Source organism: Symsagittifera roscoffensis, chromosome 6, assembly GCF_963678635.1.
Source record: "Symsagittifera roscoffensis chromosome 6, txSymRosc1.1, whole genome shotgun sequence".
Lineage (NCBI taxonomy): Eukaryota > Metazoa > Xenacoelomorpha > Acoela > Convolutidae > Symsagittifera > Symsagittifera roscoffensis.
In genome coordinates, this window is record NC_087067.1 from 36,308,508 (window position 1) to 36,336,454 (window position 27,947).

The 27,947-nt window shown below is 34.3% G+C and overlaps 2 protein-coding genes across 3 annotated transcripts in view; one reads left to right on the forward strand and one right to left on the reverse strand.

Annotated features, from left to right (window-relative positions):
• LOC134847905 (integrator complex subunit 7-like) overlaps positions 1-27,947 on the reverse strand; it is a 44,789-nt gene that overhangs the window by 13,415 nt on the left and 3,427 nt on the right. Inside the window, exons 2-8 of one of the 2 annotated variants that reach the window (XM_063865170.1) lie at positions 27,691-27,850; positions 27,306-27,453; positions 26,772-26,971; positions 26,117-26,272; positions 22,079-22,323; positions 20,723-21,599; positions 20,210-20,495 (exon numbers count right to left, since the gene is read on the reverse strand). In XM_063865170.1, the coding sequence (XP_063721240.1) occupies positions 20,210-20,495; positions 20,723-21,599; positions 22,079-22,323; positions 26,117-26,272; positions 26,772-26,971; positions 27,306-27,453; positions 27,691-27,749 (1,971 nt within the window). In that variant the 5' untranslated portion in view covers positions 27,750-27,850. Of the gene's footprint in view, positions 1-20,209; positions 20,496-20,722; positions 21,600-22,078; positions 22,324-26,116; positions 26,273-26,771; positions 26,972-27,305; positions 27,454-27,525; positions 27,668-27,690; positions 27,851-27,947 lie in introns of those variants that run through there. The other variant, XM_063865171.1, reaches the window with a different exon arrangement.
• On the forward strand, positions 14,265-16,619 carry LOC134848246 (uncharacterized). The gene has a single exon (XM_063865630.1). It carries the CDS (start codon positions 14,711-14,713, stop codon positions 16,481-16,483), a length of 1,773 nt encoding a protein of 590 aa, XP_063721700.1. The 5' UTR covers positions 14,265-14,710; the 3' UTR covers positions 16,484-16,619.

Consider the following 27,947-nt stretch of genomic DNA (forward strand, 5'->3'; position numbering starts at 1 on the left):
AAATATCCTGCGTAGGGTATTTTTAATACTGCTAGTGCAAGTGATTGTAATATTTGTGTTCTTTCTAATTCGCATAGTTGGTGTAATGTTTCTAATTCGGAGAGTGACATTTCTTGAAAAATTCGGCTAATCGTGTAGTCTAGTTTCATATCTAAGTGAATATCATAGTGGATATTACCAAAATATGTATTATTCATTAGTGATAGTTCTTGTAAACGTGTGCTTTGATCGTTTTGGGGCTTTAAATGTCCACCAGATTGACCTGTATTGTTTTGAAAATTAACTGGTATATATGATGTTCCTTCGTTTAGGGGATGACTTGTGGCGTATGGGTCGACTTTTATTTTTCCAGTGGTCATGTCGAATCCATTTTCGTATTCAACTAATATTTCAGAGTATTGTGTTTTGTGAAGTGGGTTTCTGTATTTACATGCAAGTTCTGTTTCTTGATATATTTGAAAACCTGTTAATTTATTTTCTATATTATGAATGTTTCGAAAATTAGAACTTATTTTTCGTAATGGATTTACTTGTTCATATGGTATTGATTGTAAAAAATATTTTTCGTGAAATTTTATCATACGAGCGTGTATTTTTGCTACATGAAATGTTGTACATGTGTCTTCGGGGAACCAAACAATTGTTGCTTGTGTTCTGGTTGTAGGGTCGCAATAACCTTGGTCGTTTTTACAAGGTAATCTAATTCCTTGATAAATCATTGTGTTGTCTGATAAATCTCGTGTGAGTTGTATTTTTTCGAGTTGTATTTTCCAATCGAAAAACATGATCTCTTGGTATCCTTTGTTTTTTGTGTCTGCTTTGCAGTTTGATGGGTCATTTATACCAATGTGTGGTATCCAGTGTTTATCGTGTATATCATAAGTTAATCGTCCGTGTGCGCCGTTGTATGGGTATTTTTCATCTAATTTTATATGTCCTTGATATCTTTCAAGTTCTGCTTGATGTACAGAATCTGAAAAAACTTGGAAATATACTAAATTTCTATCTGTGTTTTTATTTTTTGTGATGTTTAGTCGGAGTAACTCGTTTTTACAATCTTCGGGATTGAGATGTAAAAGTCGTTCTATATTACTCTGGTAGAATGATTCATGGTCAAGTCGGTTTTTATTTCCGTTTGAGACTTGTGAACAATGTACTTTCTTTTCAGAAAATGTTGCTGTGAATTTATATCCTAAAACTGTAGTTGCTCGGGCTTTTGAATAAAGTGTTGCTATTACATTTGTAGTTTCTATGGCTTGGGGTTCTGTTTCGCACTGTGATACTTGATTTATTGCGTACTTGTGTAGTGTTTTTTGTTCGTTTTCTTCACAATCGTAATGTGTTACTAATAAATCTTGGGGTCCTGTGCGGGGAGAAGGGTTTATGTTTTGATTTGAGATTACTAGAAAAAGGAGTTGGAGAAAAATTAATAATTTAAGAATATACATGTGTATGATAATCCTGAGTATGGGTTATAAAATGTGATGTAACCAATTGTCTTTTTGGTATATCTGTCGTATTTATATATTACTTCAGTGGTTATAAATGGTGGTGGTAGTGATTGGGCTGTTATGTTTGGTGGGTTTAATGGGTAGGGATGTTGAGTAATGTTGTTTAATTTAACTGTGATTTCAAACTTTAATTGTAAACTGTTTTGTTGGAGTATTTGGATATTGTGATCACGGATATCGTCGTGAATGTCTTGTCGGTATTGTAATCTATTAAGTGCCCAGTTGTGAAGGCGATTACTTTCTAGATGTTGTCCAAATAATGGTGGAGGGGCTGTAAATGTATTCCAATCTAGTCTTAAAGGGATATTTGTTGATGATTGTTCTCGATATCTGGCGTCGAGATTATTTGGAAAATTTAAGTTAAAAGGTGGTGGTGAAATCTGGCTTATTGATGGTGTTGATGGTAGTGATAATGTTTCTGGTAGTGATGAGGATGTTGTTGTATCCGTAGAAATATCTATTGGATCATTGACTAAATTTAATTCACCTTGTGTAAATGAATGTGTTGTCCAATATGGTAGTCGTGATGCCTGGTTTGGGGGGTTAAAGGGATTTTCACGTATTTGTTCAGATGTTGGTGTTGAACCTAAGTAATCTGATGGTAGGCTTGAGGTGCTACGTTGTGAAAGAAGCGTAGGGGTTTCTGGTAATATACCAATGGGCTTTTCTGGAGTGTTTTGTGATGGGGATTGAGGTATATCAAAATGAACTCGGGGAGTTTGAAAATTTCTGTTTCGTCGAGGATGTATAATTTGTCTATTTATTTCGACTGTATTTTGGTTTTGACTAGGATTTCTTATTCTACTTAATTCTTGTGGTAGTGTTGGGTATAAGTTTTATGTTGGTTCGCTTAGAGGTGCTTGTCGTTGAACTGGTTCTAGTGGTTCTGATAAACGAGCGTGTCGTTCTTCAAAAGTGTATGGGTTATTTTGAAAAGAAATTCGTGTAGATGTTTGAGGATTATGGGTAGTTGAAGGTGTTGTTGGGTTATCTTGAGATGATGTCGGTGAAGACTGACTTTGTGACTTTTGGGTAGCAATTTTTGATAGCTTTTTGGTCTATTCTTTTAGTGAAAAAGTTAATGTTTATTATAGTATTCTTCTAAGAAAAGAATTAGGAGGATTGTTGCTAGAGCGAATGTGATGATTGCTTTCTTTATACATTTGCATATGGTCAAAATGAGGGATGATAGAAATGTTATGAAAATTACAAATAGTAGAAAAATATCAGTTCTACTGAAGATAGTTCGTATCATTTAGACAAGTTTTATAAATCGTACCTGTGGATATAATCAAGGGTTTTTGAAAGTTGGAGAAATAGTTCGAATATAGTGTAGAAAATTTAAAAAATATTACAAAAAATGATTAAGAGTATTAGAAAAGATTCAAGGATATCAAAAAGAAATATTATGAAAGTTTCAAGTATCGTAAAAAATTGTTTGAGGTTTGTGATAATTTTAGTGACTGTTTGATAGAAGAGCATTTAAGAAATGGCTTCGTGATCGAATATTTTTGTTGTTTGGGGCAATTTTCAAGTGTGGTCGGATTATTTATTAGTTTTTTGACAAGTGGGTTGAGTTTTGTAAAAAATTGTTGGGGGCAATTTTTATGGTGATCGGGAGGTCTTCTTTGTCTTTATTTTCATTTGTCAAATGATCTGGGGTATTTTTGAGATTTTTATACTTTAGGCTAAATAAAATGGTCGTTCTTTTACTTTAGGCTAATTTAACATATTTGTTTGGGGGGTATTTGAGGGCTGAGTTGGGGAATAATATTGTTGATCTTTGGTTTATTAGATAAGGGAGGGTTATGATATTATGGTGATATTTATTTTAGTTGTCAAGTTGGAGTGGTTTGCTTATTTTTGACCTGGAGGTCGTAGAGTTATAGTTATAGATATGCCTGGAATTTAATATTTTTCGTCTAGTTGGTTTGTGTTAAAGTTATAGAAGGTGACGGATTGGATGAATCCTATTGGCTAATTTTGAACTAGAATCGCTGCGTGTTTATCAGCATGTTATCTTGAAAATTGAAAGTGTAAAATGTTTCAGAGGTGCAAAGATTATTAAATGTAGAATTAAAGTTGTTTTTGAAATTCAACTTTCTTTAATATTTTAGATTGTGGGATGAATAATTTATAATTTTTACGTGGTTGATTTCTAAGTCGTGAAGACTCTCTATGTTCTGATTTGTCGATTTGTTCTTGGGGTATTATTTGTTCTGTCATTTTCCTATTTTTTCTTTCTTTTTGAGATGTATTTTGATCTAGATTTTTTGTATTGTTTTTTGTGGTGGTTGATTTTGTATTTTGATTTCCGAGGTGAATATCATTTTGTTCCTTTGTTATGTTGTCCGTATGTGGGTCATTTTGAATAACTTTTAAACCTGTAAAAGAATATAATTGAGTTAGTTCGCGGAGTGCGTATTCTTTTGGATAATAAGGTAATAGGTTATTTCGGTGTTGAACGATTTCTTTTTTATCTGAGTCGGTGATTTTATATGTGACATCAGTGGGTTTTGCAATTATTTGGTATGGTCCTTTACGAAGGGGTTGTAACTTTTTTGAAATTCCTTTTTGAGTATTAAAATTGGGTATTAAAACAAATGTTCCAGTTTTTAAATCGGAGGCTGGTGTAAAGCGTGAATTTATTTGTTCATTAATATTTTGCCTTTGTAACCACTTTTTTGTTACCTTTTGGTAAATTTCATTGTGTTTTTTATCTCTGTTTAAAATCCATTCGGTGTGTGTACCGGAGGCTAATTTAAGAATTTGTGGGTGATGAAAATGATCTTCATCGTGTGTATGTAATGGTAGGTTATAACAAACTGAGTCTTTATTTGGTAGACAATAACCTTGTGCGTTTTTATGAGAGTTTGCTGTAAACATTATTGGTTTGCGTGGCTTTTGGTTAAAAACCATTTCATATGGTGACATTCCTAAAGTTGTCGTGATTTGTGAATTATATGCTAAGGGAAACAGTTTTACATCTGCTGACCATTCGGTATATCTTGTATCATTTCCATTGATGATACATCTGAGATATTCTTGTAATGAACGGTTCATACCTTCGACTAAGCCGTTTGTCCAAGGTGCGTGAGATGTACGTGGTTTGTGTTTAATGTTATATAAATGACATAGTGTGATGATTTCATTATTTATGAATTCTGTACCGTTGTCTGTAACTAAAATTTCTGGTAGTCCGAATTTTGCTATCCAGTATTCATAGAGTGTTGTGTAAGCGTAATAAGCATTACAATGTGGTACTGGGTTAAGTGCTACATAAAGTGTAAATGCGTCAACAATTACCATAATGTAGGAGTTTCCTTCGGATGAGGGTGAAATTGGTCCTTTGGTATCAAATGAGATACGATGATTAAAGTACAAACTTTGTCCTTTAAAATCTTGTTTTTGTGCTATTTGTTTTTGATTTGGGTAAGGTTTATTTAGTTGACATACTATACAGTCATTGCATAGTACTTTTATCCAAATTGGTGCATTTGGGAAATAAAAGTTTTGTACAAAATTTGAATATGTTTTTTCTGATCCAGAGTGTCCTTTAATATTTTGTGTATGTGAAATATTAAAAGCTATAAGAATCATACTTAAAGGGAGACAGGGAACTGTAGATTCATTTAGTTTGTATTCTAGAAGGTCTGTGTTTTCGTTAATTGTTGTATTATTGAATTTTCGAAAATATCGGAGGAGTGTTTATTTTCCTAGAATAGTTGAATCTGCTTTGATAGGTTTAGTTTTATATTTGTGCCATGATTTCAGTTGTCGAATTACTGGGTCAAGGTTTTGATATTGTTTCAGTGTTGAAATTGTAATTGTTTTTGTTGGGGGGAGAAAAATGTTTTCAATTTCTAATTTAGATAAGGGTATTGTGTCAAGTGGGTCATGGAGGTCAAAAACTTGATTTATTGTGTATTTTGAATCGTTTGTTTGTGGTCCTGATAAGTTTATTTTATCAGTCAAATTTTCTTTTTCAATTAGTGGAAAATGGTCTTTTTTAGGCGGGTGTTGTTTTATTCTTTTTTGTTAGGTGTTATTTTTTATCCATTGTGAATATGGGATTGGTTTGAAAGTTGATGTTCCAAGTAGATCAACTTCATAGTGATTATTTTGACAATCTAAATAAAGTAGGAAATGTTGTAAATTATTTATTTGTGATTGTTCAACGTCAGTTTTTACTGCATATTTGCATTCCAATCGGGGTGATGTTTCATTTTCTGCAAGGTAGAATTTTATGTTTTTGGGTATTTCAACTGTGGTTTTACGTGTAAGTAATTCAGGTGGCGTATTTCGACTTAAGGTGTCTGGTAATGCAAGATTTTTTCCTGCGGTCCAAACTATATGTAAGTTTGGGAATTTCATTAAAATGAGTTGAAATCTATAAACTCGGTGGTTTGGATTAGACTTTTGTGTAAAAAGAAAGATGATTGGTTTATGGTCTGTGAATAGAACTGTGGGATGTTTTGATCCAAGTATCAGAAATTCATATTCTGTTAGTGTATATATTATGGCTGTACATTCTCTCATTAGAGTTGAGAGTCGTAGCTCTGCTTGGGTGAATAATCGAGAATTTGCTGATATGAGGTTCATTTTATTTGTACTATTATGTGATTGTAATAATGCTGCGCCGATGCCAAAGTTCGAAGCATCGCACATTGCATAAAATGGTTGATTTGAATCTGGAATTGTGTTTGAAATTTGTTCAGTTAGAAGTTTTTTAATTTCTTCAAATCGTGCTTGATGTTCTGTATTCCATTCAAAATTATTTTGTTGTCTAAGTATGTTATAGAATGGTCGTAGATATAATTGCATTTTATAAACATATTTGCTTAAAAAGTTTAACATTCCAAGGAATTCTTGGATTTTTTTTTTGTTGGTGGTTGGAGTTTTTGAATAGCGTCTATACGTGATTTCAATGGAGTGATTGTTTTTCTTTCTATATTATGTCCTAAGAATTTAACTTTTGTCAAAAAGAAGTGTGATTTATCGGGGGCGGCCTTCAGATTTTCGTTCTGAAGTATTTGGTGATATTGTTCTAAAACATTGAACATTTCCTCTTTTGTCTGTGATTGCATAAAAACATCGTCTAAATAGGTGATTGCATTTTTCTTGAGTATTAGTGGTCGAAAAATTTTGCTCATAAAAGCTGAAAATGCTGCTGGTCCTATGGATATTCCATAGAATAAGCGGTTGAATTCGTATTGTTGGTTTCCAATAACAAATTGTGTTAAGCGTCGTGATTGTTCATCTAATGGCATTTGTTTATATGCACTATTCATATCGGCGGTGGTAAAGTATTTTCCGTTTATTTTTGTTAAAATAACTTGTATTGGTTCAATGGGCCAATTACACTTTGATTCATCTATGAGTGAGTTGAGGTATCTAGCATCGAGAACAATTTTTAATGATTCTCCTTTGGCTAGAATTATAACAGGGTTGATAAATGTGTTTCCTTTTGGTTGTTCCTCTTTGTTTACTGGTGATATAATGTTGTATTGTTCTAAAATGTCGAGTAATCTGTTCACTTTATCGTTTAAGTGAATTGGTACTTTACTTGCTCTTTGTTTTTTGAAAACTGCGTCTGGTTTTAATGGGAGATGTAGTGATGAGCTGATTTTGCCAACATCAAATTTGGATGTTGCATAGACTGATGAATATTTAATTAGCTGTTTTGCTAGTTTTTCAAATTCGTCTTGTGTTATTTGTGAATGTTGGAAATTAAACATTGTTAAAAATTTCTGTTGATTCTCTGTGTAGTTACTTATGTTGAATGTAGGTTTGAAATATGGGGTTTTTGTGAAATAATCCGTATTTCTGTTTTCGTTACTTATTATATTATTTATAGATAATTCTTCATTAAGGATTGTGGATTGGCAAATATCTAGTAATTGGAGTATATTATTTACACGATATGCTTTTTCGTGTATTGGTGATATTGTAGCGTTGGTTTCGCAATAGCCTAAAAGTCCTAAAGGTAATGTTACTTGGTAAGGTGTATTGTTGTATACATGTAAGGAAATAATATCTGAATTCGAGTTTTTCAAATATTTTATTGATGAGATTGTGATTTTGAAAAACTTATGAATAGGTTTGAATTCAAAATCTGACATATAAAATTTTTGTTTGTTTTGTTTTTTATCATATTGGTGAACTTGTTTGATTGAAAAATTATAGATGTTTCCTGATAGTGGTTTCAAGTGTTTTCTTTGTTGGTTATATATTGGATAGAATTTTGAAAAAAATGGTGGTTGTTTATTTAATCTTTGAAAAAATGTTAGGGATGTGTCTTTTGTTTTTGTATATTTATCTTTGATTAGTATTTTACTATTCAAGATGTTGATTGTTGGTATATATTTAGAGATAAATGGTATTCCAATGATATTGTGTTTAATATCAGTGATATGGAATATTTGTTTAAATGGTTTGGTTAAAATTTTGTTTTGCTCCATTGTTCTTGTGGGGAGAAGAAATAATTGAATTTTTCCGTAGTTTATTAATGTTGATCCTTGTGCTGTTGCTAGTTTGCTGGAGGTTTCAAGAGGTGTTAGCTTTGGGTGTAAGGTTTTTATTTCATTCCATGTGGGAATGTTTATTATATTTGATTCTGCTCCTGAATCAATTAAAAAATCAATTTCAAGATCTGGTGGTTGAAATTCTTTGCTTCTTGGACTTTCTAAAAGAAATGGTATTGTCCAAATTTTTTCTTTGGGTTGTTCTTTTTGTATGTTTTGATAGATGTGATTTGTATTCAAGCATTTTGTTTTTTCGTTCTCATTGGTTTGATTTGTAGTGTTAATTTCATTAGTTTTTTGTGTCGTCGGTGTGGAATGGACGGGTTCAATATAATAATTGTGAAGGAGTTCTGATTGATTCTCATATATGTGTGATGAAAAAGGTTCTTCATATATAACAGGTTCATAGTCATTTTCGACTTTTATCATGTTGATGGAGAGAGTGTTTTCTGCATCGCTTTCTGAATCTGATGATCCACAGTTTATTTGATTGAGTTGTAACGTATCAGTTACTGTGTCATCAATACCTGGAGGGTCTGATGTTGTTTCTGGATTAGATTGTACTTGATTAATATGTCTTTGATGTTTAGGTGTACTACTTCTGTGGCGATTATTAGAATTATTATAGTTATTATTATTCCGGTGTGGTGATTGGGAATAGTTTCTATAACGATTATTATAACTTGAGTGTCGATTTTGTGAATTATTTCGCGATCTGTTTTGGTAATTATTGTTTGGTCTGTTATAGTTCGATCTATTATATGAGTTATTCCTTGATTGATTGTTCGGGTAATTCTGGTTTCGGTTGTTTGAATAACTTCTATTCCGATTATTGGAGTAGTTTCTATTCCTATTGTATGATGAATTTCGTGATTGATTGTTTGGATAATAATTATTTCTTGATTGGGAATTAGATCTAGAAACAAATCGTTGTGTATTTGAATGTGATCTGGAGTAGTTATTTCGACTATTTGGTCTATTGTAGTGATTTTGTGATGAATTTTGCGTGTTTCTTCGTTCTGGTGATCTTCCTCTATAACTTGAGTTATATGGTGATTGATTTCTTGTATAATTTGTATTGTTCGGGAGTGGTTTTCCTGAACTGTTGTTGCTGTAGACTGTTTTGTTCGGTAGATTTTGATCTTTTTTCATGTATTGGTAGAATGATTTATTTGGTTCTTTATATTTTTGAGGTTTATTTTGATTGTCTTGCTGTTTTTGTCTACATTCAGAAATACTATGTCCGTATCGTCGGCAATAATTACACCATTTTTTGAAAGATGGTTTGCCTTTAAAGTTTGGGTGTTTTTCGTAAATATTGAGTATTTCAGTGATTTTTTCAACGAGGTCTGTATCTGATTCCTGTATATTGTTTATATTTGTGGAAGCTGTTTCAATTCTGTTAACGTATTGTAATTTCAGATTTTCCGTTTCTTCGAGTTTCATTGTGATTTCTGCTTGTTCTAGTTTGTCTACTAGTTTTCGAAAATCTAAATCGGGTTCTCGAATTGACGAAGGATGGGATGCTCTCTTTTTTATTGCTATTTTCCTTAATTGTGGTGTTAAGGTCATCATTAAGATTTCTGTCATCTTTGTGTTTTTATAGTCATGTGTATTTAATGAATATGCTTTTCGAACTAGTGTTTCGATTCGTACTGCTAATTGCTTGATGGTTTCGTTTGGTAATCTGCGAATTTCATTACATAAAACTCTTTGTTGTTGTTTGTTTCTTTCGGAGTCAAACATTTTTGAAAATTCTTGTGTAAACCTTTTCCAATTTGATTTTGTTTCTATAGGCAATACTGAAAACCATTTTTGGGCTGCGCCATCTAGAGTTGTTTGTATTAACGCTGTGCGTCGATGTATCCAGTTTTGATGTAGTGGCGTATTAATTGGTTCAGGTCCTATATTTAAAATCAAATTTGCTGTGACTGCATTTAAATAGTCTTCTACAGAATATTCAGGGTCTGTTCCTGTGAATACCATTAAAGGTTTATTTGATGTTATTGATGATCCACCCATAAGGTATGGATTCATCGTCATTTGTAATGATTCTGCTGCATTTGGCATTTGAGAAAAATTTGAAAGTTGATTTCTTGTTATTTCGTGTTGTTGAAGATAATATGGGAGTGGTATTTCATTTTGCATTTGTGCTGGTTGGTACGAGTTTGCAATCATTGGGTTTTGTTGCTGAATTGGTTGAAAAGATTGTGTATTAATTGGGTTTTGTTGTTGAATTGGTTGTTGGTTTTGTGTATCTATTGGTTGTGGAGAAAAAAATCTATTATATGTATGTGGTTTCTGTATTCCTTGTCCACGATATTCTTGATTATAGGGTGTAAATATATCTGGTTGTAAGAAATCATCATCTGAGGATAAGTAATCCATTTGATAAGATGTTTGTTTTTTATTTTTATTTTGTTGAAAAAATGGATAGTTTTCACTACGATCCTGTGGAGGATGTAAATTTGTTTGGAAATTTACTGAATTAGGTGGTGCCATTGGGTTATCCCAGTTTCGAGATCTTGTATAATTACTAAAATTTTTTCGTGGTTGATAATTTGTTTTTGATGGATGTGTATAATTATAATTATGGTCTGCAAAGTTGTTTCTAGTGAACGTTTTGCGTGTTTTTGGCGGTATTGTCATGGGTCTGTATGTTTGGTAATCCATGTGTGAATATTTTGGGGCAACTGAAGGTTTAACGGTTGATTGTAAGGTTACCTGTGTTTGTGAAGGGTTTGTATTTCTTGGTGTTGTTAAGTTTGGACGTATTGGTGATATACTTTGTTGTGTAGTTGTTGTGTGTACGATTTCTTCATTTATGAAGTGTGATGGTGTCTGGATATCTTGTTGAGTAAGATTCCTAGTTCCATTGAGGTTTTCATTGTGTATGACTGTAGAGTTTAAACTATTATTTTGCATATCGGGTAAAAATGTATTATAGTTTAATGGTGTTGCATCAATGGTTAATGGTATTACTCGTACATAATCTCTTACATAAGATATCGTACTTATTGCTTGACTTGAGATTGATTGTGGGAAGTTTATGGATGCGGGATGAGACCATTCGGGGTCCCAAACATAGTCTGATTGTTCTGTGATGGCAGTATCATCGTTTGAGTTTTGGGGTCTAAAATTTTTTCTTGCTTGTGAAATTAAATCAAATTATGTGTGAAATAATCTATTATGAACCATGCCAAGATTTTTTGTAAGTCGTGTTTTGTATGTTGTGAAACTTCATCTTTCGTGAAATTTTCTTTAATTATATTTAGAAAACTAGAGAGTAGTGTGATTTCATGTCGTACTCTTATATGTTTAGATGTTTCTGTCGGTGAGACATTTGGTATCTGGATTTCATTTTCTAATATCGAGATATAACTATATATTATCGCAAAAATTTCATTGGTGAATATGGAGTTTGCTCTTTGTGAGTTATGATATTGGATGCTTTTTATATATTCTGAGAATACTTTTGAGAATTCTAAATCAAGGTCGTCTGTTTGAATTATATATTTACTGTGATTCTGGTTTGGTGAGCTGAATTCTATGGAGTAGATTCCGTATTGTTGTGTTAGGTTACATATATCTTTTAGATAGTGATCGATAATTTGTCTCTTGATTTTTACATCTGGGAACTCTGTTTTACATGGACTGATTCCGGGTTCAAACAAATTTAAGAGTAAATTTTTGCAGAATATATGCTGTCCTCTATCAGTGATTGCATCTACGATAAAGGGGAAGATATCATCATCATCTGGACTTTCTTCACCTGGGGTGTGCGTTGAGCTCATTTTTTCGTTCGATGACTGTTAATATGTAATTATCAATGTGTCTAATTGGTTGATTCCAATTGTACAAATGTACTGGTTTGTGTTTATACTGCTTTTTTATTCTTCTTTTTCCTCTTTTTGATGAATTTGAAGTTGTTTCTGAGTCAGAGAAATATAATTGATCGTGAATTGGGCAATTTTTATCTATTGATTCTTTTAGTTTATAAAGTTCGTCTAAACTGTTGGTTTCTGATTCTGAAAATGCGTTTCGATTTTTTGAAAATCTTTTTCGTGTTATTTGTCTTTGTTTAGTTATTATTTTTCTCTTTAATGTTTGTCGTTTTGTTCTAATGTATCCAACTGTTGTATGAGGTGTGATTACAAGGTCGTATTTTTTGTTATCTATTTCACAATTGTGTAAAACGATTGTTTGTTTATTTCCTAGGTTTTTAAATGACATAAGGTTTAGGATGACGGATGCAAAAGGTTGTTAAATGATTTCTATTTGCTTAAACTGTTAGTCCTTACGATTTTTTTGTTAGCCTAACCTGGGTCTATTTGTTCAGGGTTGGGGAGAAAAGTATATCGATTCCGAAGAATGATTTTATACTTTCTCGTGGATAGTATAAGCTAAGGTGTTAACTTACTTAATCTTACTTAAGGGTAGTGATTGTGTTCAGGGTTGGAGAATAGTAAATCGATCCACAAGGTTCAGGTATAATTAGAACGCGAGTAGTTCGTTAGATACTATTTTAAACTTAGTAAGTTTAAGATTTATCCTGGGTCTGGTAAGAGGGGGGATCAAGTGAAGGATGAATAACCGAAGTTCTTCACTGTTTATCCTAATTTGAATGATTAGTTTTGTTCAAAAATTTCTATTAGTCCTGGGTTTTTAGAAAGGGTTGGATAGTGAATCGACGTTTGAGGTCGTTAGACACTAGTTAAGTGGGTGGGGGAGAACAAAGTTGTTCTTTTTGATCCAAGGATAAGCCTTGATGATCAAGTTTTAAATTTAATTAAATAGAAAATGATTTAAGATCCAAGGATAAGCCTTGATGATCTGATTTTAAAATTAAGTGAATTTAAGTTTAAAATGTTTTAAATTTGTGTAAAGAATAAATTTAGTATTTTTGTGATATTAGTGAGCTTATGAATGCTGTTATGTTTAGGCGATGAAGCTGGAACAACAGGATGATTTATAATTACTAACCATTTATTGTCATGCTACTAATTTTTATTTTGATTTTTCAATAAATATTTTTCAAACATGTTTTGTATATTACTGCAGAATTTAGGAAAACGATCTGAGATCTTTTTATCAATCGTTATTGTATATTAATAATTTTGTTTAGCGCCTGAAATGATTTTGAAGATTGACTTCAAAATTTTATGTTTGCAAATGAAAATCTAAATTCATTGCTAGTAGTATTCTAAATACAAAAGTTTGTTCTGGCTTTTGCCGAACTATCATATAACTATTTGGTAAGTTTCTGCTTTGTCGTATGTCGTCTCTGGTTCGAGGTCTTCTTCCAATTCCGGGTAGTTCTGTTATCGTTCGGAATATTGGCTCTGATCTATTGAGTCGTAGAGACATTTCGATTAAATTATTGTCGTATAACATTTTGTAAATGTTTTGTCTAAATTCTAATCTATTATTGGTTAATTCTAAGCTATTAAGGTCTTGTTCGAGACTTATGGTCGCACCAGATGAGTTATGACCGATGGGTATAACTCATAGAGTAATTTCGGATAGGGTACACCGTCTGCTCGTCACGCTATCTTATTTTCGGCCGGATAGATTCGTGCAACTTCTTAGTCTAATACCGATCCTAATCTTACTCTTATACTATCTAGTCTCAGGTTGTTTAACTAGTCTCTGCTAGGCTCAATAGATCTAGGGTATACTGGTTTATTGCGGCTGCTGAAGTACTCGGGAGAGTTCAACTAATTTCTAAGTTAAATTCAAATCTCTCTGGTGCTGAAATTACAAGTAATTTCAGCACTTACAAATAAGTGGATTGTTAGTCAGATGGATCATGATTGGTTAATATTAAATACTTTACATTGGTAAAATATCTAATTTATCCAATCATAAAATGTAGTTTAGATCAGGTTCCAAAACTCATGATAATTTTCAGTAGGACTGACCAGCTCAATATTTCATTCGCCAATTTTCAATAACTCTTGCATCATCTACCAAAAATTAAGTTTTTTAGGCATCGATCTCGATTGTGTCATGCCAAAAATAGTCTCAATCTTGACTTGTTACCATTGCTTTAAATTCGTATCCAATTAGATCTTGACAATCGAAGTCCTTCCGTAATTGTGACGTAATAATGGCAAGACAATTGCAAACACCAAATGGTATAAATTCTCGGCGATCACTCCAACAACGCAACCACTGTATATCATTATAATACCATATTTTGTAATTTTCGTGACGCAGCTTTGCAGTTTTATACTTAAGCAACCAGCAAAAATTACACCTTTTTCTGCCGTCACATTTCTAATTTGGCATTTAAACGTACATGAGAGAAACGTTTACAAAGCAACCACCAAACATTCAGAGTAAACAGATGCAGTACAAGTCATACCAACCAGAAAAACTTAATCAATAATAATGATTATTTACATCAGATAAACCACAGCACGCAAAACTATTTCGGCGGCTACTTGCTGCCGAAATACATCGCAATTTCACTTTACTCTGACCAAATCGAAAAGTTCTTTATAATAACTTATTTATAATATTAGTCACAAACAAAATCAACAAGCCCTTTTATACTATATTTGCGTAAATATCATTAACCAACCGATCCACTGAACCGCAGTTCCCGGTAAACTTTCTACGTCTAAAACTATAGCTAAAACTCGAACTTCATCAATTGATTCGTAACCAAAAATGCCTCGAGGACGTGGAAAAGGTCCACGCGGAGGATCATCCAGGGGCGGAAGAGTCTCCAAAAGTAGACGAGGAGGAAAAATCTCCAAAGCACTCACGACAAAACTACGGAGCGACGACAACACTCCGAAAGAGACTCAGAACTTGGATATTGGCATTGAAGATGTTCGAGGTTTGTTCATAAATAGCACTTCATTCGAGCAACACTTCCAGTCTCAACAGAAAAATCCCCCGGGTTACCAAGCAGCCATGCTAGTTCTAATTAAACACAAACTCGAACTCAGTTCTGGGTCTAAAGCCAGGGCTCTGGCGGCTGCCATTGCCAGACACGACCACGACTTGTCCAAAGTAATGCTTAAAATGCCAGAAGTATTTGGCATGGTCGAAGTCACGAAGGCGCTATCCATGCTGGACGCAAGCCGGCAACTGAAAATATCTGAGAAGCGACTCGAAAAACTGGACGCTATGAAAACTGAACTCGGCTACAAGGTAAAGGACAGCAAATTCTCAAAATTGAAAAACAAAATCGGAAACCTTCAGGCACTTAAAGTCAATGGATCTTTGAGTGGGGCAGTCGCAAAGCAAATCAAGAAGTGGACATGCACGATTCCCAAGTCAGAACTGGAATTCTACGCTTTGCATTTTCCCAAGGATCCCTGGAAACAGGTAGCTGATTTGTGCCATTTAAACCCAAAAAAAGACTTTCAACTAGAATGGTTCCTCGGGTTCTGCTTCGGAGGTGAAGCTCCAGAAGATTCTCTTGTTCACCAATGTTCCAAAATCACCAAAGAAAACTTAAACGAAGTGATTCAGTCAATTGACATTCCATACGCGTATTTGAAGAAGCTTAAAGACTGGTTCGACAATGAAACTAAAATTATAATTGCCAGGAAGCAGGATTTGACTACCATCATCTGGTGGTACGAAGACCTCGTATGCCCTGAAGTCACCAAGATCATAGAAGATAAACTAAACGCCGGCCAAAAAGTCAGTTTCAGCTATGGAAAACTCATGGAGCGCATTTTCACGCTGAACAAAAGCTCTTCAAACAAGCAAATTGTAGAGAAGCTAATCGACCAAGCCGAGAACCAACTTCGTGAAATTTCACTCACGCTCAAATCGCCTATAGCTGTTTTGGGCGACAAAAGCAGCTCTATGCAAGTTTGCGTCACCACAAGCAACATTATTGCCAGTTTGCTCACAATGATATGCGACGCACATATCAACTTCTTCGATTCCCAGGTAGTTGAAGCTCCCTTTTACCCTTCCAGTGTGGAATCTGTTTTGAAACTGAGTGAAACTATTCGAGCTGGAAGAACTACTGCTCCTGCTGCTAGTTTGTGGCCCTTTTATGAAAAGAAGCAACCAATCAACACCTTCATAGTCGTAACAGACGAAGAAGAAAATACTTCATACAAGGATTTTAGATTCACTGAATTGTACAAAAAATACACCGAAGAAATTCATAAAGCCGAGCTAGTTTTCGTCTCGTTTCTTCGAGGTCAACACGACGAAGGTCAAATGGTCAAAGATCTGAAGAAAAAAGAAGCTGTAAAAGGCGAAGATCTGAAACAATTCAAGTTCGACGCAGCTCGACCCGACTTGACCAAACTTGATCACATGTTTGCTGTCTTGTCCACAAGTGGAGATTGGTATGAAGTCGAAGTCAGAGAAACCAAAGCAAGAATCGAAGCTGATGGCCTATTGAGCGCCGCTTTCAACAAAATTAATTTGGCAGAAGAGGATAAAAAGGATGGCTGGGAGTGTATTTAAACTCCATCTATTTTTTAATTAGTAGTATAAAATCACCTGTACAAATAACGCGCTGTACAAATTTTAAATATAACCTAATAACTTGCACCAAGATATTATATTGTTTGACCAGAAAATTATAGCTTCAATACTAAAACGATATTTTTAGCAGACTATTTGGCTTTTCAAAAAAGATTCCCCCAAAAAATTGATTGAGAAGGATAAACATTGCCAACAGGCAGTTGGAAAAGAGTCAATGAACGCAAGTAAACAGAAAAAAAACCCAACTTTCGAACCCCAAGGAAAATAATTAATGCTCTAAAAGCTCTTTGAATTTCTAGAACAAATTATGACACCTTTTCGATAAAATTAACCCAATTTGAAAAAAACCGGATCAATAAATAAAACTTTCAATTCGCTAAGAAACCTGGAAATTAAATTCGACTTTTGAATCTAGAAGTCGATCATGTTTTTTGTGACATTTACACTTTTTGCTGTTCATTAGTGGAGTTTGCCCTCCTTTTAACAATGAAAAACAGTGGATTTTTTAAACAAATTAGCTGAACTTGAAAATAAACTACAACTAAACACGCAAAGAAAATATAGTGAGCCTGCCTGATCAAATTTCAAGACTTTTCCTGGGGAAAAAAACAAAAAAAATCATCACGACCTATATAAGAGTCTGAACAATGCTCATCGACTCTTAAAAAGAAATGTTATTATTGGGATGGAACGGTTGATGTTGCAACTCTTGCACAATTTATACTGCAACCACGTAGCTTTTTTGCGATAAGGGAGTTTGGGTTACTTTCCTTTTAACAACGGAAATGCACTGAACTTTAAAAAAATCACAAGTCAAACAGCAAAAAATCAAAATTGAGCGAGAACAAATTTTAACACTTTTCCTAAAAACCAAAAAAAAATCACCAAGACCTATATCCTATTTAAGAGTACTCACTACGTTCATTACTCTTAATTAGGGAGAACAGGTTAAAAATCAATAACCTCGAAACATAAAACTTCAGCTATTTACCGGAATTAAACCACCGATCTGGAGAATTACAGCCTCACGACCTCGCGTCTGCGCCATGCTCGCTTACAACTCTGCAAATACTTACCATCAATTTAGCAGATAAAGAGGGTATTTAACTGGCAACGATACGTAGCCACTATTAAGGACTTTTAATTGCGAGTTGGATTGAAAAAGTCTAGTTTAATCAACAAAATTCAACGCTTGCTTGTTTAATCAAGAAAAAAAACAGCGAAATAATATGAGAGAAAAACTCTCAAGCCAAAAAAAAAGTTTTTCATCGACGGAACTTTATTAAACGAACAGACTGCAGTATTAAAAAGACTATGGCCAGCAACAAAATAAAATTGAAAAAAATCACACAGCGGGGACCATTTGGATCGACGCTAGTTAGGCAGAAAAAATTTGAAGTTATTAAGTCTAACCAAAATAAGTCAACCGTATAGTGCCTTTCAGTAGTCAAACCTCTAAACCAAATTGCTAAAATCTCAATGGTAAATAAAAAGGCAAATAAAGGAGATTAAAATAATTCACGTTTTTTTTCTAAACCTCTGAGAGAACGCGATAAGACCCTGAGCGGAAAACCTGACTTTATTTACAGCTAGAAAAACTTGCCCTGAAGGTCAAAGAAATAAACAGTAGGTAAACGGTTTAAGTGGATACCGTGCGAACATCCGATATGTCAAACATCCAAAAAGTGTTGCAAACACCCGAAAAACAGATTTATTAGGGTAAACATCCAACATTTTGACAAAAAAGCAAAAATCCGATTTTTACTGCTCGCTAAGAAGATGCTGTATTGGCCGAATTGATAATGACAGCCGCATTGGTTTCAACATGATGCGAGCTTGCCAATAGAAGATAGCACTCTTTATGAAAAGTATAGCCGTTTATCGGCTAACTTGAACCGAGAGTCGTCTGAATTGGAATTGGCTAACTGAACTACATCTTGTGTTCGAAATTATTCCGTCATTTTATAAAACATTTATTACATAAATTCGGATGTTTGACATAGCGGATGGTTGACATATCGGATGTTTACCCTAGACCCTAAACTGTTGAAGTTGAACACGCAGCAAACCATGTAATTTAGCATATTTATCTAAATCAGTACGCTACCTCCTTTTAACTGAATATTATATTCGCCAGATCATGGTTTCATATTATGGAGTTATCTAAAAAAAAACTGCGGTTGATTGAATTCATTTCTGTGGTTGAGGCATTCAATATTGTTTACTAAAAACCAAGATCAAATTGAGCAGAAGGCAATACACAATTTTGTAATTCTTATTAGTACGGAACTATTTTTTTTAGAACTTGTAATTGGTTGTTGCACTTGGCTTAAGAGAGCGTTGAAATGAGAGTATCAAGTTAGATATTTTTGTCAAACCGGCGTCACAAATTTCCAAAAAATTTTGTAGTAAAATTCAAGCAAATTAGAAGTCAACCCGATTAGAAAATGAACAGAAAAAAAAACGAATTCTAAAAATGGCTAAATTCCGGCAAGCTGAAACACTTCTTCGTTTTCGCCCACTATCGTACTTCGGTACTCTTTAACGACTTAATATTAACCTGATAAGGCAATCGAGCTCATACGTGCTTGCCAGTCCCAAGACAATCACTATTCATGAAACCGCCCAATAGTTATTGAACCGAAACGCACCCTACCAAGAGGCCACCGAAGACATTGATAACTCACACTATTGCTTTTATTTTCAGTTTTCGGCACAAAACTTCAACAAAGAAGAACTCGATTTTCGACTAACTCGCAACGGTTTTCGACTATTTTAATAGTTTGAAATTTATCGAACATTTGCTTCTATTTTCTATTATATAATCATTAGAATAGCCACCTGTTGAAACACTTGAGCAGCGTTTAATTTTAACTGCACCTATTCTTGTTGACTATTTGCCTTTTTCACAATCAAAGCGCTTTTGATTCATAAACACAAATATGCAGGGAAAATACCGGATAGCTCCGAAAACAGCTTCCAAAATACCATCAAGGATAGCCGGTTACTGTGCAAGTAGCACATAAGGTTTCGACTATAGCCTTAAAAAAATACAAAAAACTTTTTTTCAAATTAGTGTAGTTTTTTTCTGCGAAGTAAGATAAAAGAAACTGAACGAAAAACTAGAACTTAGTCGTTCAGACAACCATAGTAGAATACGCAAATTGGAAAAGTGTTTTTGCAGACAAATTACTAGAAAAACTTTACAATTTATTTTGCAGAAAATTTTGAGTTTTTGATTCCCAAAATGGTGCCAAAAAAACTCCAAAAACGAAGTTTACTCAAGTAAAATTAGAAATTCACGACCTAATTAAGCATAACTAAGCTATTGTAAGCCTGTTCGCTCACCTTAGCCGCTCGAAGTTAGACGAAAAATCAAAAATTTCAAAGCAGTCTTTCGAATCACGTTTGGAAGTGATTGTTTATTCAAATCACAGCTTTAGAACTTACTCGTTCAGACAAGCATAGTAAAATACGCAAACTGGAAAAGTGTTTTTGTCGACAACATTAGGATCATTATTTGTGGTACTTACAAATTTTAAGAGGACAACAAAAAGAAAAAAAAAGAAATTAGTTGAGGTACTTACAAATTTTGCGAGAACAACAAAAAGAAAAAAGTAAAACACACCCGAATACAAAGTTCCTCCCCATTTTCAATAGTCGAAACAATAACTGTGAACAAATATTAGTCTTAACTTGACCAACCTTTGACTTGATAACTCGTTCACATATCTTCGCTTCCAGTATTTTCTTCTCCGCTATCTCGTGATCTTCTGGCAATCTAATGGAAGACGCCACTCCATGTAGAAACAGTGCATGCATGCTCATAGATAGGAGACGACACTGAGTCTGCAGTTCTGAGAGGAGTACTCTAGTAGAGTGGTCTGAGTCTATGATGGATCTCTGTAGCTCCTCGTAGGAGAGTGAAACCTTCTTCAGTTGGCTCCACTGGTGGTGTAGGGATTGAGACAAGGCACCCAGTGTGTTGTTCCTACAATTTTCATTTCATATTCCGTAGAAACTTTTTTAGGGTGTGAAAAACGAAAATTTTAGCGGAAATTAAAATTTGCGCTAAATAGTTATCGAAGTAAATTAACGCCCAACAAAAACAAATTAACGCCTAACCTTGTGTTCCGTAATTTCAAAAACAAGAAATTATTTATTGAGGGTGTCTTGATGTTTTTAATAATTTCAAAGCTTGATTATATTAGCTCTTACTGATATTCAGAAGCATCGTCAAACTGGAACATCCTCGCCATCGTCACCCAGCTCAAAACTTGATCACAGACATCAAGGAACTCAAACCGGAGCCTCAAAAATGTCCGCTGGAACTCCTGATTGGCCATTTTTGTTTGAAAAGACGAGAGCAACCGAAGAGCCATGTGGTAGTTTTTCAAAACAAGTTCAAAGTCTCGATCTTCTGAATTCGGAAGTTCTTTCTCCGCAATGCAAAGAAAATTCAAAACCTTCATCCATGAAATTGATTTCGATGACCGCGACTCACCAAGAATATTTGAAATCAGCTCGTGCGCACTTTCATACTGGCCATAGCGCATCAAATTTCGAGAAACTTTGTATAGAACCCAATTATTTGTGCATTTTGAAATGATCGCTTCAATCCATTGACTTTGATTTGTTTGATTTTGATGAAAGAAACTGGAGGAAAAATATACGGCTACTAACGTTGGCAGCAAACCTTCAGGAAGATTAGACACATTTACATTTTTAAGCGAACTTGTAATTTCACTGACGTTTTTCTTCAAAGTTGTGACAAGTTTTTCATTTGAATGATTTCGCTCATATAACTTTCGACATTCATCGATAAACCTTTCCAACCATAACATCAGACATTTATAAGATTTGAAAGATAACAACTCAAAACTATTCGCAGAGTTTGAGGAACTGTCGACTATCTGTGTCGTTAGCGCTTTGGTAAGGCTGCGATATATCGAAATGGAGCATAAATTGGCAGAATCTAAGATTTGAGAAAGGACATCGAGACAACTGCATATGAATGCTTCGCTGTTTTGAGATCCGTTTTGAAGAGAGTTCCCAAGAGTGTACTCGAATACAGGAATGAAGTCATCGAACTCGGCTGAAACAAGGATTTAATTCTGGGTCAAATGGTCAATTATAGCAAGCATCATTTAGAACGCAAAAAATATATTGTTTGAAACCAGATCAACTCAAATAATTTTGTGACTTACTTTCGTCTGAAAAGATGAAATAGATTTACGATATAGCAGTTAGAAGGAGTTTGATTAAAAAGTCTGATGTAAACTCAAATTAGCAATGGTTCGGTACAATTTTAAGTTTAACTTTGATTTTAGCAATGATTTTTCTAGATATTTGCTCAATATCATCGCCATCTCAAGCTGTTGATATTCAAGAATGGCAGAATAGGTCATATAGAACAATTGAAGTATAGGGCTGTAATCATAAAAAATACAGGTTAATATAACTTTCTGCCTAATATAGCTCTGCTTTAATATACTTTCTGCTTTAATATACCTCAATCATTATAATTTCATTTGAAATACGATTCAATAGTAAATTTTCTAATGTAAGCCGTACCAAATTTTGCGTATAGATTGAGTGCATGTACAACACTGTATCCCTCTTTAGTGAAACAGTACTCTTCGCAAATCTCCATCACTGCCTTCACCAACTCCTTCGAACTCTCACTCCCAGTTCCAGTGTCCATTGAATCATCAGGTGCTGCTTCTGGAGATCCAAACACACTGGACACAGGTAAATAAGAAGCCACTCGCACACTCTGGCCGAAGAGTTTCTCGTTATTCTTTTGGTCGATGCAAAATCTGAAGAAACAATTTGGATTTTTTTCGTGCGCTAATTTACCGTTTCAAGATCATGAGCCATGAAAAAATATGATTATGATCATTAAATTATAGCCAACTGAAAATTGGAAACATAGCCAACTGACATTCGGAAAAGAGTAATAAACGCAAGGAAACTGAAAAAAAACTGATTTGTTTTTTCAAAAATCTTCAACTTTTGAATTTCGAAGAAAAAAATAGATGGCCTTAAAGCTCTTTGATTTTGTAGAACAATTTATGATGGACACTTTTTTGTTAAAATTAACCCAACTTGAGAAAACTGGATCAATAGGTAACTTTTATTGCACTTGGAAATTTGATAATTAACTTTCATTTTCGAAATCACAAGTGGATCAGGTTTTTAGAGGCCTCCACGGAATGTTCCGACTAGAAAGTTTTTATTTTCTTTTTTCTTTAAGTTAGTGCCTTTCTTGACGTCGTGTGATAAAAGAACTAAACGAACGCGTAGAAAATTAGTGAATTAGGCATAAAGGACTACGATTGTCACCAAAAAGAACAAATATGCAAAAATGAATTCCAAAAAATTTGAATAATTTCGAAAATTGTTTGTTACCAGAAAAACGCTAAATCAAGCTTTCAAGTTTTCTTTTTTTGAAAAATTATACTTTTTTAGCCCAAATTGCTATTTTTCATATTTAACAAACGTTAGTATATCGCTTTACTCGCTCGAAAATAAAGAAAAACCAACAAATTCAGACCGGTTTTTCTCGATATTGAATTTTTTTTTGAAAATTTTCTCATGTAGTTCGAATGACGACGGAAAGGGTTTTTAATATGACATACCACACAACCCAGTCCGATGATTATTTGCGGTACCTGATTTTGCATGGAAAACAAAAAGGCTAAATTTTAATGGTCGGAACAAAATTAAAAACAACTGAAAGCAGAAACTCGGCTCGATTGAGCCGATCTCAGCTGGTTATACCTTTTTGTGAAATTTTGGTCGGAAAAGTATAGCTCGATCAAATTTTGCGAGAAAAAACTTGGAATTCAACAGTCAACTGGAACAGTTTTAAGCTAGATGTTTGTTCAGTTTTTTGCGGAGAATCCAAAAAAAAATGAAGGATAACGCAAACAGCCGGAACAAAAAACCGTCAAGATTGATGAAAGTTGCTTTATAAAAAGACAGTATAACAGAGGCAGAGCAGTCAGAGAATATGATTATTCGAAAGTACTTGCAGAGAAAATAGAGACTGTTTTCTGCAGTTTCCGGCAAATAAGCCGACAGTTGTTAAGAAAACAGCCGATTTTGGTGGGATTTTAAGACGACGCTACACACAAAATCTCCAATTATATTTCTGAGAAAAATAATTTACCTAAATTCGAATAGTTCAATTTACATGTTTTAAATCTCATTTGTCGTCTTAATGTAATGCCTACTTAAGGTCGTTTTATTTACCTAGCACCGTTTTCTGTATGCAGCAGAAAACGTGACAAAATGCTTAATTGAACCCATCATAAAAATAGCATTGTTGCAGGCAGTAAAATTTTTTTCAGACCGATGGAAATGTTACAAGGACCTAGGTATTGAGCATCAAACAATAAAAGATAACGAAAATCGCGTTGAGGGAATATGGAAAATTGCAAAAGTTGAACACAAAAACCGCCGGGGAGCTAAGAACATCATTGGCTTCATATCTCTATTCTGTGGCGTAAAACCCAAAAAACTGGCAATACGGACTTATTCGATCGAATAATAGATGAATTGAGGGGTTAATTTTCTCTACTTTGAGGGGACTGAAAAAAGCCCAGAAGCAAAAAAAAATGGCAAAAATTAGGTCTTATAGCAGGAAAATGAAGGATAAGGAGAGAGAAGGCTCAAATAAGCCTTAAAACATAAAACTTCTGCGGTGCCGGAATCCCGTCCTCAAGCTTATCGAGCACACTTCTTTTTCATCTGCGCTATGATCTCACAACAATCGTAAAACACTGGCACAAAAAACAGATACATCAGATTTTATTTTACTACCAATGCTATGCAGTAAAATTACAACCAAATAAGCTGGATAAGAAACAGATTCGTTATATACCACTACGCAGGCTAGCTTACTTGCATCAAATCATATCGCAGATCTAAGGCAGCAAAACCAATAAAAAAAATCGTAGCCAACGGAGGAACGGTTGGAAAAATGTCAATGGACACGAAAACTGAAAAAAAAAAAACTGATTTATTTTGAATGTATTTTTAAAGAACTATATAGATTGCCTTAGAGCTCTTCGAATTTAATTTTCTATGGCTGACAAACTTTTACAGAAAGGCAGAGCGAAGCTTCGCATCACTTACGATACAACGGTAGCGTAGCATTGCAAGCTAATGAATAGACAGTGATATGGGAAAAATTGAGTCGAAAAAAAACTTAAAATTTTCATGGAATTACGAAAAATTCAATCTCAGAAAAACAGACGAGAAATGATACCACTAGCATTAAACAAGTTTTAGAGCATACTGAGCGTTCACTATGCCAAAAAAGCTTTGTTAGACATCAATTGATCTGTGAACAAGAAATGCTTGAGAAATTGCTGTCATTGAAAAAACTTGATGAACAATCAACAATTTTTTTTGGAAAAACGAGAAATTCAATCTCAAAAAACAGACGAGAAAAACAACCACTAAATTCAAAAAAAAAACTGTAAATATTTTCCCAGTCTTCACCAAGCCAACAGCACAGGTTGGACATCAATTGATCCGAAAACATTAAAGGCTAAAAAAAATTGATGTCATAGAAAAAACCAATTATTTACGTACTTTCCGAGCGATCACTAAGCCAAAAATACGTGGTTAGACGCAAATTGATTCAAAGATTCAAAGGAAATTATTGCCAAAATTAGATAACCTTTTTTTTTAAATTTAAACCGATGCGAAATAAGTTCACTAAACCGACAAAACATGAGCCGAAATTAGTTATGACGAGAAAAACCGCGAGGCAAAAAAAATAAGAAACTTATGAAGTTAATCAACAACTTTTGAGACTTCAATGAAAACTGTTTGCAGCGCAAAAAAACTGTTGTGAAGCAATTAAGCCGAAACATGCGCCGACAAACTATAGTCCGACTATTCAATTTTTCACGGAAAAATTTCAATTGCAAAAAAACAAGGTCCGGCCGAAGCCCAGACCATCGGGTGCAACTGCAACTGCATTACCTCTAGGCCAAGAGAGAAGGGCCCTTAAAATGAACATAGCCAATCGAAGATTGAAAAAGAGTAATGAACGCAAGTAAACATAAAAAAACATGGACTTTGTAGAAAGAAAAGTAGATTTCAGCTTTTTGAATTTTTAGAACGATTTATGATTGGCGCTTTTTTGATAAAATTAACCTAACTTGGATCAACAGGTAAAGTTTTAATTCCACTTTCGAAACTAGAAATCGTTCACATTTTTATGCGCCCTTTCCACGTTCGCATTTGGAGAGTGCTATTAACGTCACTTTCAGCAGATTAATTTCAATTGAACTCAAAAAGTGCAAATATACCTAAGTGCATCAATATTCAAAGACTTTTTACTTTAAAAAAACAAGAAAATCAGCAAGATTTATATAATATTTAAAGACTTTTTCCTAAAAAAAATCAGCAAGACCTTCAGTACGTTCGTTACTCTTAAAAAACAACGAAAAGTTAAATTTGAGCGCAAACAGCGTTTTCCTGAAAAACAAACAAATGTAAAACAGTCTTCAGTTCAATTATTGACACTTAAAAGTGGTTGATGTTGCAATTTGAATCTCGGATGCAAAAGATTAACGTAAGTCAAACGTTTACTTGAGCAAATGGTTAGACTGTGTGTTGGTCCATGCGTGGGACACCCTCTGTGCCAGTTGGAGGAGACATTCCAGACAAGTCTCTTGTATCTCCACTCTGTCTGTGTGGATGGTCAGGTAGTCCAGCAATTCATCAATCACCTCTTTGCACATCACTCTGTACAAAAATTGGTTTCATGATACAATATCCCATTTTTTGAAATCACCTGCCAAAAGATCCCTCAAGTCAAACTATGTTTTGAATTGTGCATCATCTGATGGTACGATTTGCAAGGAAGATTTTAGCGTGGAAGCTTTTAACGTGGGAGATTTTACAATGGTATCATTTTTCCTTGACACCTAAAAAATGACGACAATGTATATGCATACAATTTGGAACCTTTAGGATCAAAAATTGTCTTTGAACGGAAATTCCGACTATAGGTGCCATTGCAAAAAAAAGAAATCAAAAACAGAAATGCAACCTCGGGATACCATACCTATAAGCAACGAAGTTTTCCACTGAACATTCTTCTTTTTTAAACCTTTTGTAGCCACAATAGCTGCAAATTTCAGGATCAATTAAACCATCAGTGGACTTGGAACGGTTCGGAGATGCTAACTTGTTGTAGATTTTCATCATCCACGAAAGCAATTCAACATGATTATTTTCTCACCTGTTGCGTATTGCAGTTCTAGTTGCTGTATGCAGAATATGGACCAAGTGTGGAGTGGTGTTGAATGTGTTTCCATAACTCAACACAACTTGAATCACTTTACAACTAGATTGCAGACAGTGTCCACAGCTTCCCAGGATGGTAATGAGAGAAGTCACGTGGTCAGGACAACATGTCACGCTGTCTAGAAGAGCTTGAACCTAAACCACAAAACGGCATGGTTTATTAGTTGCTCAAACTCTAAGATATGAGCTGCAATGTCGAGAATAAGCTTCATCAACGCAACTATTGCAGCCATATTTGAGCGTAAATACCGTCATTTTCCAGAAAGGAATAAATATAAAATAACACTCCAACAATATGTTCAAGAAAATTATACATTACATATACCTTGCAGCTTTCAATTTTTGAAGCCAAAAATCTTCCAATACAGTTCTCTCATGAGCATCCCCATAATAATATATCTATAAAAACTAGTTAATGAAACCATTTCAAGCTAGCGATTTTGACAAAAAACGCTGAAATCGTATTCACCTTAGTGAGTATCATTTGTGAGAACATAGGCGAAGTTGTAGCGTACTGCTTGGCGGCAAAGAGAGCAGCCTCAACCTCCACCTGATCATTGGAGTCCAGTGCATTCCTCACAAAATGGTGGCAGCTCACTTTCTCCCTCCCAATCGAACTAAAAACAGGATTAAAGCACAATGTGTTATCCTAAGAGTACACAAGGCTCTTTACACGAGAGTAGTCTTACCCACTCGTTCAGCCGCTATCATCTCTGAATGTAACAAGTACTCAATGCGCACAATGAGACGTTCTTTAACTTCCTTGTTCCGTAACGGATCTCAATGTCTGAATTGAACAGTCAAAAACAAGTTAACCTAATCGAGGATCCAAAAGACAGCAACCATGGACCAACCTGAACACACCCAGTTGTCTGAGAGTAAGAGACCGTGCCACTGGATCATTGCTGTGCATCACAGATTCTATCTTAGTGAGATAGTCTGCCTTGTTGATTATCTTGGCCGCAAAGTCTTCAAGGATGAACTTCTCACATACATTCACGACGTATGCTCGCACTAAAAGAAGCACCGAGCTTGGAGAAAACGAACCCATGAAAGTGCCAAGCGTTTGAAAGTTCTCATTGACAAAAAATTGAATTACGCTACAAAATCA